The sequence below is a fragment of the Cinclus cinclus genome, chromosome 16 (genome assembly GCF_963662255.1).
Source record: "Cinclus cinclus chromosome 16, bCinCin1.1, whole genome shotgun sequence".
Taxonomy (NCBI): domain Eukaryota; kingdom Metazoa; phylum Chordata; class Aves; order Passeriformes; family Cinclidae; genus Cinclus; species Cinclus cinclus.
Window position 1 is genome coordinate 12,317,943 of NC_085061.1, and position 25,127 is coordinate 12,343,069.

General features: G+C 41.1%; 1 protein-coding gene across 8 annotated transcripts in view; it reads left to right on the forward strand.

Annotated features, from left to right (window-relative positions):
- The window catches only part of CREBBP (CREB binding protein), a 96,055-nt gene that overhangs the window by 3,430 nt on the left and 67,498 nt on the right, over positions 1–25,127 (forward strand). For 7 of the 8 annotated variants that reach the window (XM_062503785.1, XM_062503786.1, XM_062503791.1 and 4 more), the window contains exon 2: positions 10,538–11,250. In XM_062503785.1, the coding sequence (XP_062359769.1) occupies positions 10,538–11,250 (713 nt within the window). The remainder of the gene's footprint in view (positions 1–10,537; positions 11,251–25,127) is intronic. The other variant, XM_062503790.1, reaches the window with a different exon arrangement.

Below are 25,127 nucleotides of genomic sequence, written 5' to 3' on the forward strand. Positions count from 1 at the left end.
ATTTCAGTGCTGAGCATTGTGATTGTTTTGTACATTACTGGCATTAGTCCTTCAGCAGAATATGCAGAGACCTGGTGGCGTTCTCGAGCTGGTCTCGGGCTGGTTGAGAAAAACGTGCCTGAATGGAGCAGCAGCACAGCTGGAGGTGTTCAGGGGCCTCTGGACTGTGGTCCCTTCTGCAGGTAGCTCAGTGAGGGTCTGGGTTTTGCTAAAGTCATGCTTCTGTCTGCGTTCATTGTGTTCCCTGCAGCTTCTGCTGGTGCTGTGGTGCTGCACCAGTTCCAGGGACAGCACAGCATAAATCTGGGCCAGAGCAGAGGGTGTCCCTGAGGGCATCAGGAGTTAACAAATTCCTAAAGTAGGTGAAGTTGGGAAGAAGGTGAGATGAGCAGCTTCCCAAGTCCATTAGAGCTAGGTTTTCATTTCACACTTCCTTGTGTAGGGGGTTTTGTTGATTTTTTGATTGTTTTTTCCTCTGTAACTTCTGATCCTGCACAGGTTGAGCCGCGTGGCTGCTGCTGCTGCAAAAGCTGTGGGCCAAGCTCCCTGGTAACTTCTGTTTTCTTCCCAGCCCATGTGTTGGCATCCAGGGCCCAGATTTCACACCGGGGAAGGGCTGTCCCTGCTGCACGTGCCTCCCTACGTGCTGAGATAAGTAGATCTCTGGCTGACTCCCAGCCAGCCACAGAACTTCGCAGAAGGGAGTTCGTGTCAATGCACAGCCTGATTTGATCCTGCTCTCCTGCCAAAAACCAGATAGGTGTATTGCAGTGGATTTAGTTAGGTTTTAGTTTGAAAAGAGGTGGACAAAAGCAAAGTAGCTTAAGGAAAGACAGCACGGTTTTCTAAGCTTGTGTTCACATTCTTAGCAGAGACTTCAGACGGAGTGACGTCTCGGTGATCTAAACCCAGATTTTATTTGGGCACGTGAAAGCATTAGTATGGATGTTTTAAAGGATTCATTCCCCTGTGGCTGCAAAGCTTCATGGAAGCCTGTGTAATCGGTCTGCTCTTGTTTTGTATGATACCTGCAAAACTTGAGTGTCATGTGTGCTGTTGAAGTAAGATTCACAGTTCCACACACGCTTCCTTATTCTCTCCCTGGAACAAGGAAAAGGATAATTTCATTAAGTGAACATGCTTTCATTTATCGGCAGAAAATTTAGGGAAGAAATTCATTTTTTGAAAAGCTGGAGGTGAAGGAGTGTGTATAGTTGTAATTATTCCATGGGAATGTCCTTTTTGTTTGGTTGGTTTTGTTTGTTTTTGTTGTTTGTTTGTTTTGTGATACTTGTGCCCTGACTATCTGGGATGGGGAAAATGAGGTGGGATATTTCATGGCTGTATTGTTTCTTGTGGAATACTTCATAGTTATATTGTTTAAGACTGGTGGAACCATGGGGGTGGTGGATAGGAGAGGATGATGCCAAGCAAGATGTTTACTTTGAGCTTAAAGTTTGATCTAAATAAACTGGGTTTTTTTCACCTGAAGTGACTGACCTGCATAACTCGATGCCAGCGTTTGTGATCTGGGACAGGAGATTTGTGAGATTAGAAATGGGCTCATTTATAGAGTCTAGCACAGCTAATTCTCACCAGTTCCTGAGGCATTGCTGATAGCAAGGTATTGTGTACTCTCTCAATGGCTGTGGGCTTTTACAGGATTTTCCAGGGAGTTTGATGCTCATGTTTGTGTGGGATGAAAAGTTGAGGAGATGATCTGTAGCCTGATCATATGTGACAGTCCACACTCCTACAATTTTGCCCATTCATTTGTTTCTTGGTAATATTCTTTAATATTAAAATACTTTGATAATTGTGCATGTACTGGGGACTTCAAACTTACTGCTTCTCCAGTTAGTTGACTAACTGGAGAAAATGCTGTCTTGTGCTGTGGCATAGAGCTCCTGGAGAAGCCCTGCCAGCAGAAGGCAGGAGTAGAGGCTGTGTCTTTGCTATAATCCTCCAGAGATCTCTGGGCAGCTTGTGAAATGATTCCCAGTTTTCTGCTGCGGATTATTCACTTTCTGTTTTGGCTGGACATTGCTTGGTGTCATCATCCCGTGCCATTAATTATTTCTACAGCAACATGCTGTGCTTTTTTATTATACCTGCAGCTTCACATTAGAACCCTCACATATTCTTAGTGTTTCTCTTTATTAGATATTTTATTTACTGTTGCTACCTGCTAAGAGAGAAGAACATGAAAAAAAATCCCTCACCCTGTTAACATGATACTGCAGGTTAATGTGAAATCAGGATGGAGAGGGTAGTTGAAAAACCCAATTTGAAAAATTCTGGAGTTTGTTCTTAGACAGTGAAGTAACATGAGGGATAACTTAGAAATCTGACACTTCCACCCTAATTTGGTTTACACTTTCAAGAATTTTTGCTTTGTAAATCTTCCTTTTAACATATGTGATGTTTTCCATCTGTCTTCTCAGATGTCTGAGATGCAGAGAGAACCTAAACTGTTTATTTGGAAAACTCTTTAATAAAGATGCTTCAATAAATACTATTAAGTATTTTGCAGAATCATAAGTGTGAATTAAAATAAAACTGCCTCTTCTATTAGCAGTGATAATTATAACTCATAACCTAAATCTCTTAATGTACTCTTCCTCTCCTGCTTTCTTATTTGCCACAATTGAGAAATAAGGATCCTATTCATGACACTGGATAAATACAGTATCTTTGGTTTGCAGTTTGTGTGTGGATGTATTTTTGTTTATACATCTGTAAGGCTGTAAAATAATCCCCCACTTCCCTGTGGGTCACCTTTAGTGCTGCAAGAGATTCCTTGGGAAGACAGCATTGGGAAAAGTAGTGACTGGATGACTCTTCTCCCAATCTCCCAGTCATTTTCCTGCTGCAGTTGGACACAGCAGAGACAGGAATCAGAGTTGGAGACCTTCTGCTGCAGAGTGTGAAGTAAAATGGATTTAGATTAAAGTATTAGATTAATTTATTTATAAAAATAAAATATTTTTATTTATAAAAATAAGAATTGGATTGCAGCCCCTGTCTGTGCATGTGTCACCAGGAGAGCACGAGCTGCTCTCTTGCTGTGTCCAACTTTGCCACTTTGTCACTTCTTCAGCAGCTGGGTTAGTGAGTGCTGCTGATGACATCACTTCTGTGTCATCTCCTGTACAGTGTCACCTCATGGAGAAAAGAGATAGGGAAATTACCAAGTGGTTTGGGTTGAGTAAGAACTGAGTATGAGTCTGGTTTGGAATAGCTGTGAAGTTTTTTCCTAAGTTCATAAAGTCCCTAAAGGAAAGTATTAATGAGAATGGTTCAAAACAGCCTCATCTCACTGAAATCAGTGCTTTAAAGTAAAAGATTCATGAGGGAATTGGGGTTTTTTTTGTATTGTCAATTACAGTTAAAGTTACAGCTTTTTTAGACATAAATATACAAAAATCGTTAGTTTGAAGTGCCGGTCTGCTGTTGCTTCCTTGTGTATGCTTGGTTTGTTTTGGGTTGTATGTCCTTGCACAGCTGAATTTGAGTTGCCAAGCAGAAGACAGTTAAATTTGGTATCAGAAATAGGGAAGGAAAAGTGGCATTAAAAAGAATGGAATATGTACTTCCTGCAGCTTTTATACATCACAGAGGAGACCGACCCCAGACTTGCCTGTTTCATAGTAATGTTGCTTAGTTTTTTTTTTCCTTGTTTCATAATATTACTTCAAGTACGTATTTATATATTTCAGTCTTCCCAGAATAGGCTGTTCTGTGGTTCTGTTAAAGCTCTGTTAAGGTGGGAATTTTCATAGAAGAACTCATGTAGCTGAATGGAGCTCCTGAGCCAGAACTGAGCTTGAGTTCTCATCACTGACACTGTCATTGTGGGGACCTGAGCACTTCAAAACCTGAACCACCCATATTGGCAATATGCTCACTAAGAGGTCTCTGGCCAGGGAATGTCACAGCTAAAGTTTGTTTGTCAAGATAATTTGTGTCCTCGTGTGTTATGTGCTGAATCCCTTTCCAGGTGGGCAGTGAGGGTGGTACAGCCATAAGAGAAGCTGTAGGAGCCATCTCAAGGCAGGCACAAGCAGACACTGGCTTGGTACAGACTGTGCATTTCATGCTGGTTTAAGCAAGTGCCCACTGTTAATTACCAGACTCTCAGATGATTCCTTTTAAAGGGGTCATTCTGAATTTAAATGTTCTGTCAGCTGTTAAATTTGGGCGAGAGGCACGATGTGTGTGTTTGTGATAGGATGAGAAGGCAGTCTCGCTTCTGTTAATGTTAATGTGCTCCAAGAACCTTAAAGTATTTAATCTTCATCAGGATGATCTTGTGAACGAGAAGCTGATGTTCCCAGTGTGGTGTCTCCCAGCCCATATGCAGATTGGCTCTTCTTCCTTCTGTCTGGGTGTCTCTTCTTATGGTAAATAAATTTACTGAAGCCTTCTGGTCTGTAAGAGGGTTAGCCTGGTAGCTAAGTGCACTGGGACAGTAGCCATGTGTGTCTTGTAGATGCTGCTGGGTGGGATTTTGACTTATTCACAATAGCAGATCTGGCAACTGTGTCAAAATAGTGAAGATACCTTGGGAAACAATTAAGAGGAAGAATGGTTTTGGAGAGGGGCAGAGGAAGGAGAAGGCAATCCATCATTTGCCATCTGATGCTTGTAAGAGCAAACCAGAGTGAGCACTCTTGTTGGGCTGCTTCTGCCACGCATTTTGGGGTTACCTTGGCTTTATTCCCCTCTGGCCCCTGGGAAAAGATTAGAGACTAGTTTCTTATCTGGATATTTTTCATATTTGCTTCTTTATAGAAACCTTAGTGCCAGGTGCAGGGCCAGCTCTCATATACTACTTTGTAATTGACAGGGAAACATTCAAGTAATCTGTGATTTATTTTTATGATGAGGTAGAATAATCCCTAAACTCACCAATTTATTTCTGAAATAAACCAATATCTCAGGTTTTTCTAGATTTTTAACACAGGTTGTGTTGTCACTATGAGCACAGCAAAAGAGAGATAGATGGTGGAGACACCTTGGACAAGTACAGCAGAGAGAACCTTGAGGTTATGACATCATGATACAAAATACAAAAGTGGAAGGAGAGGCTGGGGACTAAACTTGGTGTGACCAAGGAAGGATCTCAGCTTTTACTACTCTTTTCATGGAGGTGAGGAGGACAGGGAGAGAACAGGTGGCTTTTCCTGTATCAGGAGGTAGTTGTTATCACACCTTAGTGGTGATATAAAGGATGTGGATATGTGCATTTTCCCCATCCTGGTTTGTGTGTCTGCTGGTGGAGCTGGTGTCAGGAGCTGAGTCAGGAATACAGGTAGTATTGCAGTAGAGGTTAGAAGAGAACTGATTTTTTTTTTTTTTTCATTTGTTTCGTGATTTGTTGGTATAACAAGTTTCATTTTTGAAAGGGTACTTAGTTGCTGAAGTCTCACTAGAATGGACTGGGGGAGATATAAGGAGCTGTCTCTTAAAATCCCAGCCACAGGAAAGCAAGAGAAGGCAAGTGTTAAACCCATTTTTCAAAAAGGGTTAAAAGACAATACAGCCAGCTGCAGACTGTTCAGCTTCCTATCCATCACTGGGAAGGTCATGGAGGAGCTGGAATGAGTTCAGTGAAGGGCTGCTCAGGAGACTGGGGGCTAGAGCGTGTGCCCTTTGAGAGGAGGTGGAGGGCTGGACTGCAGGCAGACCTGATGGCCCTTCCAACCTGAGTGACTGTGGGTCTGTCAACCAGAGAGGGCAGTGATGATGATTCCAATGAATTTTCTAGAAATCAAGGATTTCAAAAGGTGAGGTTCATATCAACATATTTGAGTTTTGAGGAATGAGTGACCCAGACTGTATTCCTTTCTCATCCCAAGTGCAAGTAGTTTAAATGATCAGGCAGGTAGAAATTTAGTTAAATATTCAAATCTCTTGTTATTCAAGCCATAAATTGTTGAGACTCATCCAGATCCTCGATGTTGTATCTGTCATTCCTTCTCATCCCCCTCCACCTAGCCATCAGGGTCTCCTTAACCCAGCCAGGTCTCTCATCACCATCATTCTCAACCTGGTTGTTAAAAACATTGTATTTGGAAGAAATGCTGCTCTGCTGGAAGTCAAGGTCAGATGCATGTCAGTTCCCAAGCTTTCTCTGTCTTGTTAGGGAAAGACACAAATCTAAAGTTTTCTTACTGGAAATCTTAGATTTTTTTTTTTATGAACACGTTGTTGAATTGTTCTAAAACATTAAATGCAATAATTGTCTTTTGTGAAACAATAAATTACAGAATCCTCAAACCTCGAAAGGAAATTGGAATGGACGTGGTAAGTGCTGACTGTGCCACACAGTGTGGCTATTGAGGGGAGCTACCTGACAGTGAATTTTAGGGAATGGCTGGAGCTCTGAACTGTTGAGGCTTTGTCTGCTGGGGTCTGGCATGATTGAAAGAAGCCTTACAAAATAAAATTGGGCTCACTGAAATGTAACAGCTATGTTGGCATGAAAGAAAGGCATGGTGAAAATGCTGTTGGTGTGCTGGACTTGAGTATCTGCTCCGAGCCACGAGCGGTCAGTTTGTGACAGGAAAACTCCCAGTCAGCTCTCAGGCAAGGATTATGCTGTGAAAAATGAAACTGAATTTGATAGTGCTCCTCCTGCTTGCTGTGAGATACATTTGAGATAATAAGTCACATAATGAAACACCTTAGGATGTTTGTCGCCTCTCCTGGCTGAGCTAAAGGGGGAAAAAATGGTGACATTGAAACAAGTTAATTGATTGAATATGTATATTAGGGAAGTCTCCCGGTAACAGTCACAAGCAGTTGTACAGATGAGAATGTTCTGCCTTCGGGATGCAGCAGGGTTTTGGGGCTTTTTCTTCTGAGAAGGCCTAGAAAGAAATAGAACATATTTTTTAATTCTGGTTGCTGAAAGTGTTGTCCAGGAAGGCAGAAAACTGTGATATTTAAGCTCATAAGACTGAAATTAGGAGAGAAAGTGTCTCAAGTGTGGTTATCTTCTATGTGTGAAAATAGCTGCTCGAAGAATGCAGAATGCTCAAATTGGAAAAGGAGCCCTTTGGAAACAGTGGGGGTGTGGTACTTGCCTAGTGCTTTTCCATGCCTTCCAGAAAACATAATCACTGTTTTTTTTGGTGCTCTGCTGTTAAAGAGGGCGTTTGGGTTCATGTGACAGAGGTAGTGAGAGGTATGAGGTTTAGGATCAGATGTGCTGTGTTAGAGACAAGACACAGACAGTGAGGTGAATCTCCACAGCCTCTGCTCTGCTGCTTCCTGAGCACTGAATGAGAGGTATGTGCCTTATGGATTTAGGGAATCTGTTCTCCTTTAAAATCCAGACCACTTGTCCTGCTCTGATGTGTGCAGGGTGCGTGGCAGGTTTGAGGATACAGCAGGTTATGGCTTGGTGAGACTTCTCAGCAAAGGTCCCTGACCATTGCTTCAGGTGACTGCATGTAAGTAAAGGCAGAGGCACCCCTTGGTTTTTAGCCTCTTAGTAGCTGCCTTTGAGAAACAGTTGAAGCATTGAGAATGGGATCAATTCTATTCTTCTTGTGAGGATGGAGGGACTGCAGTTGCTTTTCATTTCTCTGTCAGTAGAAATGGGCCGTGTTCTTATTACGGCAGATTTTTATATGTGTGTAAATATATTTATTCTTTTTATAACTGCCAAGACAATCTCTTATCTTTATGGATTTGTTGCAGACATGCTCAAGTAGATTTTTGTTTTCTGTTATATTTTATAACCGTTGTAAAATGTGCCTTGTGTTGCTGTTTTTAATGTGCATGACTCTGATGAAATATAAAAGAAGATGATTAATCATTGCATGAACAATTGAATTCTTGGTAAATTTTTACAGGACCATTGTGTTAAGTTGTTTACCTGCTTTTTATTTTCCTGCTGGCAGAGCTGTACATTTTCCATGTCTAACCTTAATGTACAGCCTTCTTACAGGAGCTTAGGAGTGGTAGATTACTTCAGGTTTTAAGTGGCAGTATTCCCAAATGCTTTCTTCACTCTTTTTTGTAAACTGCAAAAACAGTTCCAGTTCTTGGCTCTGGCAAGACTGAGAGTCCAGCCAGCCAAGCAAAAAAAAACAAATTGAGCATTTATACTCCCGCATCCCATTTTGAAATACAGCTGGAAAAAACTACTCTTTAAGTCACAGCACCATCTTCCCCCTTCATATTTTGTCTCCTCTTCTCTGCCCCTATCCCTGCACCCACACATCTGTTGTCCATGAAATATGAACAGTTTTGGTGCAGAAGCTTGGAAGAGCACCTTTTTGTGGGATTTACAGAAGTTGTGTGAACAAACACTGTAAAACCTTGAACCTGGGGAGAGCTGGGGTGGTGAGAGCAGTTTAATGAAGTTAAAGCCTCAGCCCTGGCCCCATGTCCCACCCTTGGTGATGGCTTTGGTCGGGCTCCAGCTGCAGCCACCAGTGGCAGAGCCTCACAGAGCCCCCCAGCATCCTGGGCTCAAATAGGGAAATCTTGGAAGAAGGAAAGAAGAACCAAAACGGATAGGGAAGTGGCAGATTGCAGCATGGTCAGTGTGGAGTGGTTGTGTGGGAAAAGGGAGGAGAGATGAAGCAATCACTGAGTCAAAGATACACCAGGAATTTTTCTAGAAGACAAGCAGGAAAGATAAACTAAAGACCTGAAAGGAAAGGCAGCAAGTAAGAGAAATTAAAAATACTTTCATGAACCTTGCTAAATGAAATATTAGCTTGTTCCTGGCCTGCTTGGAAGGGAGCAGAGTGTATTTGTCATGGCCAACATCATGCAGTCCTGGAGGGATTATTGACTCCAGTAGGTGATGATGGCAGGTTGTGCACCCCTGAAGGACTTGGTGCTTTGAGCACCTCAAAACAGCCAGAATTTAATGTTTCTGTCTTTGCTGTGCCTGTTTGTGTAATTCACTAGTCATTGCAAGTCTGACCACTTTTATTAATTTTTCTTCAGTTAGGTTGAATTGGAAATGCACATGCTGATGAAATGCATGATATTAAAGTGTACTGAGATGGCTTGGTGATGCATCTGTGCTTTGTGACACAGTTTATGTGTTGCTTGAGGTTTGTTGTTTATTTTCAATGTACCATCTTACATAATTTCTGCAGCCTGGGTCTTGCACCATCTTCTGTGGTTGAAGAGGGAATTAAACTTTAAAACAATGAAGCTTTTGGAATATCCTTCTTTAGTAAAGAACTCTTCTTTGCTCTAACCTGGAAAAAATGTGGCTTGTTGCTCAGTGTGAAGGACTGGGGTTTGTCAGGGCTGGCTCAGGGGGCAAAATAAAGTTGTCACACATTTATGTTTACTGTGAGAAAGTGATTGTTTTAGTTCCCATCCTTGGACTGGAAAACTCTTCCAAGATGTGTTGGATGTTTGAACATCTGTGCTGGTGTATTGAGGCTGGTCTGCTTAGATGTTTATAAATATTGCTGTATGTGCCTGTCCTTATGTCTTTAAATAAATAACTTGTATTTTCATTTGGAATTACCTATATACAGTGAAATAACATTCTTTTTTTTTAGTTACATACTAAAATAACCTTGTTACACAGATGCTGCTTGTCATGTGCAATAAAATATTTTAGTGAACCTGAGTTGGTCCTTTAAAGGAATAAAAAAAACAACTCACCACTTTTTTATTGGACTGGATGTTGCAGCCAGGCAGAGCTGCTCCTTCAAGTGGCTTAATGAAGATTTGATTGATTTATTTTGCTCATCTGGAGAGTGTGTGGATTACCTCTGTCAATATTGGGCATGATAAACGAGGCCTAGGCACTTACAGAGCAATTTGAATTATTTGAGTTGTTCAGGAATTGAGCAGTGACTCGATTCTAGAGGCATTACATGGAGAAAATGCTGAGTGCCTTTCAGGATCTTCTGAGGTAGCAGATCATGGTACAAATCAATGACTAGAAACTGGTCTTAAATGTCTTTATATGTGAGACTGGGATCAAACTGCTGAAGAAATCATTGCTGTTCTTTGGTGAAGTTTTGAACCAGTGCTGGAAGATGTTCTTTGGCCATGCGCACACGTAAATGACAGGGTTGAGGTAGAATTGCTGGGTGAAATGTGGTGGTTTGGGATTACAGAGGAGGTTGGAAAAGGTGATGTAATTGCTCTATTGGGAGAGTAAATCAATAGGGAAAAACTTCTGTTGTTATTTCTGCCTTCATCTTTTATCCAAAACAAGGGAAATGTAAGCGTTAGATTGGATCATTGTATTTATGCCACCTTAGTTTTCTTAAGCTTTGTTTCATCAAAATTCTTGCCAGAAAACCTGTTTTACATGCGGGCTGTACCCTGCTTGGCTGGCTGTGTGTGCACAGTGTGTGATGACTGTGCTCTGAAAGGCCCAGGAGTTTGTGTCGCAGGGACCCTCGCTCACTGCTTAGTCTTGGGTAAAGACATCCTGAATGCCTGTCCTCCTTAACACTGGTACAAAGTAGCGAAGGTAAATATTTCTGCTAGTTGTTTGTCATGTTTTTTTCACCCACGTTTCTGTTTTAATTTGTAGATTTCGGATCTTTGTTTGACTTGGAAAATGATCTTCCTGATGAGCTGATCCCCAATGGCGAGTTGGGCCTTTTAAACAGCAGTGGGAACCTGGTTCCAGATGCAGCTTCCAAACACAAACAACTTTCTGAACTTCTGAGGGGAAGCGGCAGCTCTTCCTTAAATCCAGGAATTGGCAATGTGAACTCGAGCAGCCCCGTGCAGCAGGGAGTTGGTGCTCAGGTCCAAGGGCAGCCGAACAGCGCCAACATCGGGAATCTGGGTGCCATGGGTAAGAGCCCACTGAACCCAGGGGACTCCTCTGCTCCAGGCCTGGCCAAGCAAGCAGCCAGCACCTCTGGACCTACCACACCTGCATCCCAAACTCTGAACTCTCAAGCACAAAAACAAGTGGGAATGGTGACGAGCAGCCCTGCAACATCACAGACTGGACCTGGGATATGTATGAATACTAATTTCAGTCAGACACACCAGAGCCTTCTCAACAGTAATTCTGCTCACAGTTTAATGAATCAGCCTCAGCAAGGACAAGGGCAGGTAATGAATGGATCTCTTGGGGCAGCAGGAAGAGGAAGGGGAGCAGGAATGCAATATTCTGCCCCTGCCATGCAGGGAAATGCAGGCAGTGTGCTGGCAGAGACTTTAACCCAAGTATCTCCACAGATGGCTGGGCACACCGGGCTGAACACAGCACAGACAGGATCAATTACTAAAGTATGTACATGCCATTTTCTGTATTCTATTTATTGCGCTTGTTTTTCTCCATACAGGTGTTTAGGAAACAGAGTAGATCCTTTTCTGGGACAGACCTAAAGGATGTGCTTTCTCAAGTCTGTAGTTACCCATTTCAGTCACCAGTGATATTGTGAAATGGAGATAATTGAAGCAGAACTTCTCATGTAATCAAAAATGAAAGCACTTGTTGAAAAAGACATCCTCGAAGCTAAAAGTTGGAGTGTATCTTAGCAGGGTGAATTAGAAAAGAGTAGCATAATCCTTCAGAAAGGAAGCAGATGATTTCTGGTGTGCAGGAACTCAATTTACCTGCCAGACAACACCATCTTCTGAAGCAATGTGAGCACTTGGAGATTGAAAGGAGAGGTGTAGCAATTGCTCCTCTTGTCAAGGACCGCTGTCAGCAGCCGTGCAGCAAATGTTTTTTATATATGGAGGAACTGATCTGAAAACATCAAATTTTGCATAGGTTGCCAAGCTAATGCAAACTGTGAAAGGGAAGGGCAAGAGCCTAATTTAGCAGCCATTGTGGATCAGGGCAGGGAATATATACCTGGAAGTATCTGTCTCTGTCAGGGGACACTGCTCTGGCTCCCTGCATGATACAGTTACTGCTCTTTAGTTCTTTGTTTTCCAGGTGTGAGCTTAGAGCAGTGTTTTGACTGCTGCTCATCCTGGCCTGTGCCTTATCTCTTGTCTGAGTTGTTCTGGTACAGTTTCTTCATGAAATTTTGATGGCAAAGCCACCATGTTCTGATATGTAGAAAAAGGTCAGTTTTTATCTCTGATATTTTATCTATTCATACATCAGTAGCTGTTGTCACTGCAGTTTATTAACATGTAAATGTTAATTTATTGATGTGTTAGTAATTGTGGAAGAAATTGCATTGTCTGACATGAAAGTGTGTCCTGTACTCTGAAGAGGTGCTCATATCACTATGGAGTACTGTATAGTTAATTTTATTCTTTTTAAATAAAAGCCATAGAAAGTGTTCTCTCTGCAGTGAAGAGATGCTTCTGCTTAAGGAAGAGATACTTGTGTTATGAGTGAAGGTCAGAGCATCTGAAAGTTGACATAACTGTTTTGGAGGCTGGGGACAGATAATTTTATTGTATGGGAGCTGATTGGTCTGCACTAAAAGAGAGTCAAGTTATCTTTCTTTTGTTTTCCTTTTAAATTTGTGAGAAGAGGGAGGAATTCTATTTGTCTAGTTTATTTATGTGAACTTACAGATACCCAAGTTCTTGGGAGTAGATTTTTTCTAGTCACTACTCAGTTTTATGTGAAAATACTAATTTTTCTATGTGAACCAGCTGAAGTAGAATTACCCTGAAGCAAAGGACTTGCTGACAGAATCTGTGTGAGCCTGGTGGGGGAGGTTCTGTGAGGTCTTGATTTATTTTAAACAAACCCACCTCAGGTAAAGAACAGACCAGATCTTAGACAAATTCCAGATTTCAAGGACTTCAGGCTTAGCCTGTTGCCAGCTGCAAATGGATTCACCAGCTTGGGAAATTACAAATGTTTACAGATGTGCCTCAGTTTACAGATGTGCAAGAAGCAAAGTAGAGTTGGTTTGAGCAAGGAATACATTGGGAAAAATTACTGAAAGGGCTGTTTTGTGACAGAGCATAAGTGATAAAATGGTGCTTTGTTGAAGGTGCACTTAAAAGAGAATAAATTAAAAAACTTGGCCAAATAAAACAGGGAAAGTGGTGTTTTCCAGGGCTTCATCTCTTGTTGGATACGATGAAGCTTATAAAAGCATTGTGTTTCTTTAAAAGAGTTATACTTTATATACATCTTATATTTCTTATTAATACATCCTATTTTTCTCTTAGTCAAGAAACTAGGTGAGCTCAGTGTTTTACACAAAGATTTTGTAATTCCATTTTGGAGCAAATACTTGCTCCCTGAGTTTTCTTGTGCTAAGCAGCAGTGTTCTCTGTTTTTGCCATTTTCCTTAGCTGGCATTTGAGGATTGGTATCCTTTTCCAGCCTCTCCCCATCCCCCAGTTTATTGTCCTAATAGGATTATCAGCCATGATTGTGTGTTAGCTTTTTCTTATTGATGCTTCAGGAAAGCTTTTAAAAAAAGTAAAGAAACACTTCAGTGAGTTTGTTCTTCTGAAACTGAAATTTCTGCTGTAGGAAAATGTGAGTTAGTTTGTTTTTTCACCTCCTGATTCCCTGGTGTTTACCACTTAATGTGTACAGCTTAAAAGATTTAAAGAGCTGTAATAAAAGTGGTGAAGCAGCTGATTTACCTAATAGCAAACATGCCCAACTTGACTCAAAGGCTTAAAATGTAGCTGCCATCCTTCTTGAAGAACTCTATGAAGGCTGGAAGGAAATTCTCTAGGTGATGACTGTAGCAATATCCTAAGTGAAAGAAAGAGCTGTGGAATACAAATGCAGAAAAAATACCTAAAAGAACTTCTTAAAGCAAGATCTTCTAATTACATTAAAAATAAATGATGTGCATCTCTGACTCGCCTTGTTCAAGTACAGCCCATTAGCCCATTTTTGTCAATTCAGTGTGTTTTATATGCAGTGTGGGGAACTTGTGACCCTTTAAGGTTTGGGGCCAGTTTTGTTGCTTCTGTGGTGGTTGGTTCTAATCTTTTTTTTAGTATATGACTAATCAATCCATTCCTTTTTCTGGTTTTGTTTCTTACGGTGTGCTTATATAAGCATTCTTTCTATTAAGAGAAGAAGGGGGAAAAATATCCAGAATCTAGTTCTTTCACCTGATCTCAGAAATTGCAAGGATTAATTTCATCTGGTTCATCATCAGCCATGATTGTTAATTTTGATCTGGACTTGCTATTTTAAGGCAGAACTGAGCAGGGTGACTGAAGCTTATGTTCCTGTGCTTGCTTGCATGAGCCAAAGGTGGGGAAAACCTTACCCCTACCCTATTTAAACAGGAGTGGAAAATAGTAATTCCCAGTGTCAGAGAGCAAGAAGGTGCTGATATCAAGTCAATTATTGTTCCATTAGCAGGGAGAGATCAAAGTAAAATGCTTCCTCAATCTGTAGAGATGTGAGCCAAGATTTCATATATTTCACATGATACTCCCAAAGATCTGTGATTTTTGACTTGCTGAGATACCTGGAAACCTTTGAGGAACTTTTTTTTCCATGATACTGTGTATATCTCTGCTCCCTTCACTGCCAGTCTCCTTTCCTGTATCAATTTTGCTTGCAAATGTGGCTTTGTGGTCCTGTTTTCTTGGATGACACTACAACAAGAATTGTTATTGGACTAGGTTGAAGTTCCTTAGGAAATCAGCTTTAAAGAGGAAAAGATTTGTCTTTGAACAATTATTACTTGATGGGAGTAGAGGAACAGATCATCTTGTCACAGTCATTTCTATCAATAATGAGTTGTCCTTTTGCCTTGTACCTTGTTTTTTCTTGAATCCATTAAGTCCAGAAGACATGTTCAAACCGTCTAGAACATCTTATTAGAGCTGTTTTTGTTTTGTTTTGTTTTAAGATTGTTGGTTGTTGGATCTGATAAGCAGTGGCAAAGCTCAGCAGATGGTCATAGCTTCCATAGGAATGAGCATTAATTGGAGACATGCTCGTGTCTAACACTCCCCTGTTGCTGTGGGAGCTCATCTTTTCCAGGTGAAGCAGGTGAAACCTTCCTGTTCTGTGTGGCTGGCAAGGACTTGAAGTTGTGTTTCTTTTGATGAGTTGTTAGAGAGTCTCTTGCTGAGATGCCTTCTCCATGTCCTAGTCCAGCTGTCAAAGCCTAGAGAAAGTTAGAGGAAAATGTTGGGAAGTTCCCATGTATTTTGTATGGTTCTCAGGCTTCCTTTTTGTCCAGTGTTAGGAGTTTTTCCTAACAGTGATTCTAGTTCATGCTTCTGCTCGTTCCCTTAAGAAGTGGCAAAGTCCCATTCATTCAGATGAGAGGACTCAGTGTTTTCTTTTCCCTGTGTTTCCAAGCTATAATGCTTCTTCATACAATTCTGTAAAAGGAATCACCTTTTCTTCAGTAACTTCAGTCCTATCACTGCAACAAGGATATTCTGGTACCCAGAAGCAGAAATTAAGGAAAAAATCTGGAGCTGTGCATGGCTGATGATCTGCAGAAGGTATTGCTGTTAAGCTGCAGTGAAGATAAAACTTGCTGGAGGCTCATTTTGAAGTGTTTTTCTTTATAGAACCATTAAACTTACCCCAAGTTCAGCTTTCCTTCAGAAGGCAGGCACAGTTTAATCAAACATTATTGGGCTCTGTATGCCTCGGAAAAAGGTTAAATAGTTCAGTCAGACTGAATCTATAAAGAGATGAGAAGAAAATGGTTGGTTTCTTCATACCTAGTTACGAGGTTTACGATATTAATGGTTGTTTGGGGTTTTTTTAGGATGCCTGTTTGAAGATTGATGATTTTGAGTAACTTCAGTCTACCTATTTTGAAAACCTTGAAGGAAAATACTTATATTGTTATGAAATGGAACCTGTATGCAGGGAGAAATTGATGGAAAGGATGATCTGGCTGGCAGATCTTCCAGTGTAATATTTCAGGAGGTAGCATAGAATTTAGATACAGAGTTCCAAGTGTTATGTGCAAGCCATGGGTTTTCCTTATCCCTGTGTATGTATTTAAGCCCCACTTGAAGTTGGTACCAGGAGTGGCATTGGCATGAAAACTTGAACAGACTCAAAACAGTCACTAACTGTGCAAAACTAGATCTGGTCTGCTGGATTTTTGCCTATAAGTAGAGAACAATTTTTTCCTCTAAATGGTATTGGCCTAATTTGTTTGGACCAGGGTCTGTTTTCCTCTTTATTTCAGTCAGGATAGCCACATGGCAGTGTATGCTTCAATAAGATTAGATTTTGATTAAAGAGGAGGAGGAACTCTTACCAGAAGTGAACTTCAGAAAGCAGTAAAATAATTTTAAATTTCTACGAAGAGAATAATCCATTGTCTCAGAGCTTTTTAATGTTGAGCTATAAAAGAAGTGAATTCTGTTGTTGTTTCCAGGCAGGGTGGCTGTCTAATACATGTGCCTTGGACAAGCACATTCACAGTTTTGCTCCCTGTGGTGTTCACTGAGTGGTGTTTTGATGTTGGAAATTAATCTTGAGTAAATTAAATACGATAATGAACTGTGTTAAAGAGCAAGACTGACACAGTGTATGTGGTTACATTACATGTCTCGGTGTTGTGAGGAAACTGTGGTAAGGAAAATTTGTGATGAGAAAAAATGAAGCCAACTATTTATTTAAACAGATCCCCCAGTTGCTCTTGCTGAGTACCAGATTTAGATACGCTTGCTGATTGTGAATTAAGTCAGCTGAAGATGTTCTCATTCCTTTGCAGCTCAGTGTGTTTTAGCAAACTGCTGGTGCTGTTTGTTTCTGTGGTGGCTCTCAATCTGTCTGAATTCTGCCTGAATTGTTTTAACATGACTTGCAGTTAATTTGCTTCTCATCCACAGAGTTGTCCGTGCTCGGCTGCCAAGCTGCCTGTCTCCTAGCAGACCATGCCTCTGGCAAACAGCAGTAGCCAGTCCAAATCATATTCCAAACAGTGCTGCTTCCCACTTCCAGGGGACTCCTAATAATGCTACAGACTCGACCATAGCTGCTCTGTTCTCTGATGAATAAGAAGCACCAAAACAACATTTTTACTGAGGAGAGACATATGTGTTTTTGCAATAATACAACAGGAGAAAGCTATAAATACAGAGAAACACAGAACAACAAAACTCACTGACTCGTAGTAAAATGAAAGTCTCCGAGGCAGTTTTGTTTTGAAACATGACCGTGGAAAGCACTGCTCCACAGATGAGTTTGCTGATACGTCAAAGAGATTTAGTGACTTAAAAAGCTCACTTCCCACAACTGTTACTCCTGGCACCTGAAATTGAGTTGTTTCCTGTTTCTAGTAAATGAGTTAAGTCTTGTTTGCAGTTGTGCAATGTCATTGAAGATCTTTGCAGTGATAGTAACTTGGCTGGAGCTTATGCAGGTATCAAGGTTCAGTTTGGCTCCAGGGCTGAAAGAAAGAGAGCACTCAGCCTTGGTGGGGACGAACCAGAGCTCAGTTTCCTCTCCTCCTGCTTCACACCCAAAAGTGCACTTGCACTGGCTTATCAGCCAGCTGACAAAAATTAAGTGTTATGGGATCTCTGCAGAGCGGAATTGTGCCATTATCTTCTGCTGTGATAACACACCACAAACATTAAGCTTTTTGTCATCAGTTATATTAGTTAAAGTCTTGTAATTCTTCAGGTTTTGTTATTAGAGTGGGGTTTATTTCTAATAAGTTTATTTGAAAGAAGGTTTTGAGAGTGAGGCTAACGGATCCATCAGTTCCTTTGGAAACCATTGATTAAAAGCAAGATTTACAGTGTTGTTTCAGGTTAGTCAAAATGACAGAAACTCCCAGGTCCTTACTGATAGATGTAACTGAGATGACGTCTTTCTAGTTTTCAGACTGCTTTCACATATCCTCCTGCTGCTGTTTGTAGTTTGGGGTTTTTAATACATAGGTAAAAAATGACTCAGATGTTGGGAGGGAGGAAAATCTGCCAACTGAAACGTTGGTGTGTAGAAGTTACGAAATGCCTGGTTCCTTCAGTCAGAAGGAAATGTCTTTGTCACAGTAATTTTCTTAATAGACTCTAATCATGCATGTAGATATGATTTCACAGGAGCCTTTCTGATGAAAAGACCTTTTAGCAGCTCTCAAAGCTTGCCCTTACTTAAAAGATAAACTTAATATTTGTGCTTGACAGTGAGCTGTGATTATATTGGGAATCCTGTAATTGGAAGGACATACAGAAATCAAAGCAGGCAGTGTTATGGACTGGAAACTAAATGCTGGTGGTCTGTTTCTTTAGAAAAAAGGCAGTGCAAGAAACTTGGAAGATTGCATAGGGTTTGATAAACTGTGTCAGCCTTCCTGAAAAATGGATCAGGATTAGAAGCAGTGAAAGGAGGTGATTTCCTTTTGCAGCTTCCAGAAGTGAGAAACACTTTGCTGAAGGAAAACAAGACACTTCAACCATCAGGCAAAAAATAAGATTATTTGGAAAGTTGTACTTTGGAATTTTGAAATCCACTCATTTCCATGGGGGGTTAAAATTCCAATACAAGGGGCTACACAAAGCATGCCCAAATCTACTTTGTGGTGGGCAGATTAATTCTTCACCTTGATTAACATTTAAACTAGAAAAGGTGTTTCAGTGCACATTTCCCCTCCATATGTCAAAAAATAATTCTGAATTCATTCTGGTACAGTTGCTAGTTTACTCTGCAGGGCTGGGTATAAGGAATGGCATAATATAATGGCATTTTCCTTTTTTTCTTGTGAGTGTTTGGAGGAAATAAAAACATGGTTTTTGTTCAGAAGCTGAAGTCCATTTGCTGTAACTGTGTCCATAGGCTGTAAATAGTACGTGCTGGTTTCTCCTCCTCATCCTCCTCCTTCTTACTATTACAGTAAAGAGTATTTTTATTTACTCCAAAAATTACTGTGGCTGTGAGGTGGCACACTAAGCTTGCTTGTGTTTAACCGTTTGTATGTAATCCAAGCAATGGCTTTAATTCTAAGGCCAGGAATACTTTGCAGAATTGAGATTTGAGATGATTTTTGAATTCATGATGCTACAAAAACTACCTGTAAGTAGCATCTGGAAACATCTGTGCTTACATGTTCTGAAGATGGTCAAATCCCAAAGTGATGGACTTGTTCTGCTATATCTATGTACAAATCCGATTAGGTTTGGGAAATAACAGTGTCCTGTGCCCTAAATAGGGTTCAACAGTGCCTTTGTTTTAGAATGAATCACAATGAAAATACAGCATGTTAAATATAGGACCATCCTGGCCAAAAGAAATGACATAGAATTTTTGAAGAGAGTGGTAAATAGATTTTTTTTAGCACTTTTCTGCTATTTTTGGTGGAAAGGATTTGTGTTCTCCGAGTGGCTTCAGACAATGCTGTGCTGACTGTGTGGCTGCTGTGCTTGTCAGGGGAATTTTGGAAACAAAACAAATGCCCTTTGAAGCTTTTGGCAAAGTGACTTAATTAATTAACTGCCTTTAGGACGGGAGGATCTTTGTACCCTGGTAATGGACAAGTGTTGGAACACCACCAGTTGAAGATGAGATTTCTCTCTTGGAACAAACAGTGGTGGCTCCCTTAGTCTGATATGAGGCATCTTGGGTTAAAAAAGCATTTCTGGATCATCCTCTGTGCTGCTGCTGTCAGGGAGGAATGTGTGTACAGGCCTGGTTTGTTAAACTGTTCAGTTTTAATCCTGTTTAAAGACAACCATCAGATCTTGCCGTGTTTAAAAGCCTGGTCAGAATTGTCTCAATAGCTTCATGGGTATTGTTAAATCTTCAAGGAGAGCATGTTTTACAGAAGGACTAGAAATGTCACAGTAGTGCTTGAATTCGCTGTGGTGTTTCAAAACAAATATATTTGGCTCTTATTTAAAAATTATTTTAACAGTGTAAATTATTTATAGCTATATTTCTCCGTAGTTAATGTCAGACTGTTATATTTGTGCTAAGTAGTTGTTTGGAGTAAAATATTGATTTTTGTTTCTTTTAATGCCTTTAATGTAACCTGTACTGTGAGTTGGTTTCTTGTCTGATTTTTCTCCCTGGTCTGGACTGGAAAAGAATAGTTACTTTTAGAGTCAAGCTTCTTCCTTCACTGTTTCCATTTTTCCTTTAGGATTTGTGTCTGTCAAGGGGAGTATACACTTTAAAGAAAGGACACAGAATATCTCTCTTCATTATATTTTGGAGATACTTCTCCTGTTGCTGTTCCTTCTCAGAGCTACTGTTGCCTTTTCCCCCATATCTGTGGAATATCACATTGCAAGGGCTGCCTGATAATGTATCCTTGGCCAGCTGCTGGGAGATAAATGAGGAAGAAACCTTTTAAGTAGTGCTACTGTTTTCCCTTACCAAAACAGCTTATTCCTTATAATACTAAACTTTTGGAGCATGAAGTGCTCTGCTTTTCCTAGGCTGTCTCCAGCCAACTATCAGCACTTCCAAACTGCTGAGGTGCTGGCAGACACAGCTGGCAATTCTTTTGGGGGCTGTTTGGTACAGGCTGAGAGGTTGAGATCCACAGTACAGGAAATAAAGGAAGGAGTGCAGACTTTGGGTTGAATTTGATATAGAAATCTGCATTTATAGAATCACAGACTGATTTGGGTTGGAGGGACTTAGAGCTCATCTCATCCAACCCCCTGCCATGAGCAGGGACACCTTCCACCATCTCAGGTTGTCCAAGCCTCAGTTCCAGGCTGACCTTGGACACTTCCAGGGCTCCAGGGGCAGCCACCACCTCACTGGGCACCCTGTGCCAGGGCATCACCACCCTCACAGGGAAGAGTTTCTTTCTCTTATCTGATTAAATTTCCTGGCTTTCACTTTCAAGATGTTGCCCCTTGCCTATCACTACTGTTCCTAAACATTTTGCAATTCAGCTTAATGATGATGAAGTGCAGGAACTGGGGGAGGACAGGGATACTCAGTTGGGAGCCTGTGTTAGAAAACTGTGTTTTGGTGTGACCATGAGTGTGTTTTAGTACATGCTGAAGCTTCTCCTGGAATTTACTCATAAAGATTTTGACCTGTGAATATACAATTGAGTATCTGTTGAGGCATACCTTCACTGAATTTCAGCCTTTCAAAATTCTCTTTTTCAGTATTATTCAATTATTCTTCGCATCCAAACTAGATTTTCTTGATGCACCAAACCTTTGAAACATTTACAGTTAATTTCACTGCTCTGGTTAAGTTTCTGTTCTTGTATACCAAGAATAATTCTTATTTATCTGAGGAAAGCCACTTGCTCTGTTTGACATTTATAAAAGCTCTTGAAGCAATTGGAATGCATTGATCAATTGTGGCTAATTATCCATTAAAGCTTTGAAGTTGTTGTTTGCAGAGGTGACACTCATTTATTTTGATTCATAAGTACAACAGTGATGCTGAGTGCAGAAATTGTAGTAGATTGCGTTGTGTTTGTAGTCGGGCTTGTGCAGAATTTTGGAGACCTCTTCTTTCTTCAGGCATGTATACAGTGTAAGCATATGATCATTTGATTCTCTTTTCCTGGGAAAAGTTGATTTCTCATTAAATGTATTAAGAATCTGTTCTCTATATATCCAGTCGTATGTAAAGAAGGTTTTCCCATAAAATGTTGTCTTTTGTAGTTCAGTAATTGAGGGGAAACATGGGTTAGTTTTTTTAAAGGCCTTGGAATACTGCAGTTCTTCTTTGGCCTCTGTGAAATGCTTGGAAGAGAATTTCACAACTTATTACAAGTGGTAATAAAACACCTGGCTTCTTTTTAATGGCATTTTAAAAGTCATATTTCTAGTTTCATCAAATTTTAGTAATAAAGGATGAAGTAAATTACAGTTATTCCTGGACATTTGAATATTTTAATTTGAGTTAATTTACTGCTGAGGAACAAGACAGTAATTGCTTCATGAATCTGTTGTGGTAGGCCTTGGTTATTAGCAATTAGCTTAAAGTGATGGGAGGCTTGGAGCTTGGCTTCCTCTTAACAGTGGTAGCCAGATCATGATTGAATTCTCAAAACTAATTCTTGAAATGTTACATTTTAAGGCTTTCTTGTTACTGACTTAAAAATGAGTATTTTTAACTGAATGTTTTGTCAAGCTGCCAAATCTGCAGGTTGGTTTAGGTCAGCCTCTCACCTCAGCTCAGATAACATCATTGCCACCATTCTTGCACAGAGATTGAATTGACTTTTTTCTTTTTCTTTTTTTCTTTTTTTTTTTTTTTTTTTTTTGGTAACACCACTGGCTTTCTGCCATAATATGATTAATCTTTTCCTTGCCTCTCCATCTGTCCCTCTGGCATATACATTCCAAGCACCATGGTGACTTTCTTTTGGAACACATTACTATAGGATGAAATAGCAATTTGTAGAGACTTAGGGGTTTTTTTGTCAGTAAACAGATGCAAGATGATGCCAGTGTAGTAAAGAAAGCCTGTCTCTCCCCTTCACAAATGAACATGAATTCCTAATGAACCTGTCTTCTGCACTTCTCTGGGAGCTGTAACCACCAAGGTGGACTTTGCCTCGTGCTGCAGGTTTGAGCCTCATTCCAAAGGGAGATAAGAGTCCAAAGAACAAAGTCCTCAGCATGTGCCTGCTGGAAAGCTGCTCTTTGGTACCGAGTCTGTGAGCAAAGCACTGCTGGGGGTCGTGGCAGCAGCACACAGGGGCTGAGGAGGGATTAACTCCAGAGGGCTGATGCCAGATCATAGCAGCTCTGGAGCTCCTGTGTGTTCTGCTCACCTGGGAGCTGCTGGTGGAGTGTGCAGATGGCGAGGCACAGGTCCCTGTCTCTGTGTGTTACCTCTGGGAATCAGTTATGAAAGCAGTCCTGTCCTCTTTCACTGTCACTAACAGCATCAAAAGCAGCTGAATTGCCTGTCAGTCTGAATTTCTTAGGTCTTCCATTACCTAGCAGATTGACTCCTTCCTTCACAGTGCTTTGTAGACTTCAGTTCATAACTTCTGAGCATCTGAGACACCCAATTGTTTGATTTCCTTGTCTTGAGAGAGAGAATAAAGATCCAAAGGAAGAAAGTTAAAACTATTTAAGCCAAGCAAGGTGATGTGCTGCTTGTAAAAACATTTCAGTGGATGGGAAGAGACAAAAAGGGAGCAAAATGCTGAGCATTGTAACCAACGTGTGTTGAAAGCCCAGATTTGAGGTAGGTGTGGGAATTTGATGGCAAGGGATTTAAAGGCTTAATCTAATAATGGAGTATGAAGAGGCTGATTTTGGTGAGGCCATAAAAGAAGGAAGTAAAGGGTGCTTGGGATGCCATGTCTGGAAATTCTGAGTCATCCCTGCCCTGTAGTGATTTGGACAGCAAATGTCTGGAGGCAGAAGAAGGGTACTGGGTCTATACCCAGTCATTTATCTCGTGCTGAACCCAAAAGGTACTGTTGGGATGTGTAGGTCATAGTGGGAAGTGCAGAACTCCCATTTTATGCCAGCTTGCTCTATTTTCTAAAATAAAAATGAGAGAGACAGAAGAAAAGTGTCCCTAACATCTCAGTTGATGCAACTGGGGATTTTGGGTGAAGCCTGAGAGCTGCTGAGTAGCTGTGGCTGTGCAAGGGTTGGGGTGTTTGTGCCCAGCTGCCCTCAGCCTAAGGCTATTGATGAAGTGGAACCCTGAAGTTCCAGCTCAAGCATTCAGAAAAAGACATCAGAGTTTACAGCAGCTTTTGAAGGGTGGAAATAGTTACTGTCTCCTCAGCGTTCAGCATTTTGTATCACACACTGTTGTGGCAATGATACAGCAGGAGGAAGTAGGGAGAACTCCTTCTTTGCAAATCCAGGGATTTAGAAGAAAGCAGTAGTGAGTGGCAGATGTGTTTTACTAGAGCAGTTTACACTGTTGAACAGCCAAGCTCTCACGTATGCAACTCTTCAACACTGCTGTTAGTTTGTGAAGATCTGGCCTCTAATCAAAACAGATCAGATCTACTAGGATGCCTCTGTTCTCTCTTGTCTTTAACTATGACAGGCATGTTCTGTTCTCTGAAATAATTTAAATAATTAATCTGGGACTTAAATTGGTTTATAGGTTTTAAACCATAGACTAAGTCCAGAATAACGCAGGGATAGTGGTGGCTCACTAAAAAGGTGACTTTGTGACTTCCTCCTGCAGTAATTTTGTGAGGTTCAGAGGTGCAGGAAGAGTTTGGTGAGAAAAAAGGTGTTTCTGACTGCCCTGTTTTTCTGTTGTCAGAACAGATCCAAGTAGCACACCCAGTAGGTTGGCTGTGTGTCCTCACAGTGCCACTGCCAAAGCTGCAGTTCTTTACAGCACCCCCACCACGGGGTCTTCTGAACTGCTTCCTGTGGAGCTTTCAGCTCCCTCCTGTGTCCTCAGCTAATCTCTGAGGCGCTGACAGGATGACACTGGCAATGGTGGTGGCTCCTCAATGCTAGTGTGTCTGCTGCTAAATGCAGTGGGTGATGGCAGAGGTCTCTGTGCCTTCCTTCGTGGACTTGTCAATCTGCGAGTCTGCCGTGGTTTAGGGGTGATATTCCCGAATTTAATGCTCCCACTGAGATTCTCCAAACCACGTTGCCACTTGTTCTGTCTCCCTTTCCCTGCAGTGGGATGGAGAGGAGAATTGGAGGTAGAAAAGGCAAAGACCGCAGGTTGAGATAAGAACAATTTACTGGAAGCAGCAATGAGATAAGAAACAGCAACAGCAATGATGTTAATAACGAAAGTGTATGAGAGAGGCAAGTGATTCACATGCAAAATGCTCAGAACAGCATTACTCCCCACTCCCTTCCTGCTGGCTTACTAGACAGAGAGGAACCCCTTCTCTCCACAAGAGACTGCCTTTTTTGGCAACGGCATGAGATGGTACAGAATAACCTCAGTATCCTGGCCGTGCCCTGTCCTGGCTACTCTAGAAAATCAACCTTGTCCTAGCTGGAGCCAGGACATTACCCCTTGTTCTATACCATGTACTCATGTCCAATTTGTACACCTTCCAACTAGGTACATACATTTATATTTGTATTTTTATATTAATATATACATCTCTCACAAGCACAGGTATCATTTCTGTAGTCAGTGATTGTCTTTCCAGGATGGCTGTTGAGTTCATGTAGTCCATGCCTGTGGGTTCTTTCAGTCTTAGATGTTTTCCAGGGCAGGTGGGCTGGTGTGCTCTTGGCTGACTGCATACTGCATCAGGAGCTCATATGACATGATATGCGAAGAGCACTTTTCCCTTTGAACATCCAGCCCAGAACTGGTGGTCAGAGTTCCAGGAGAA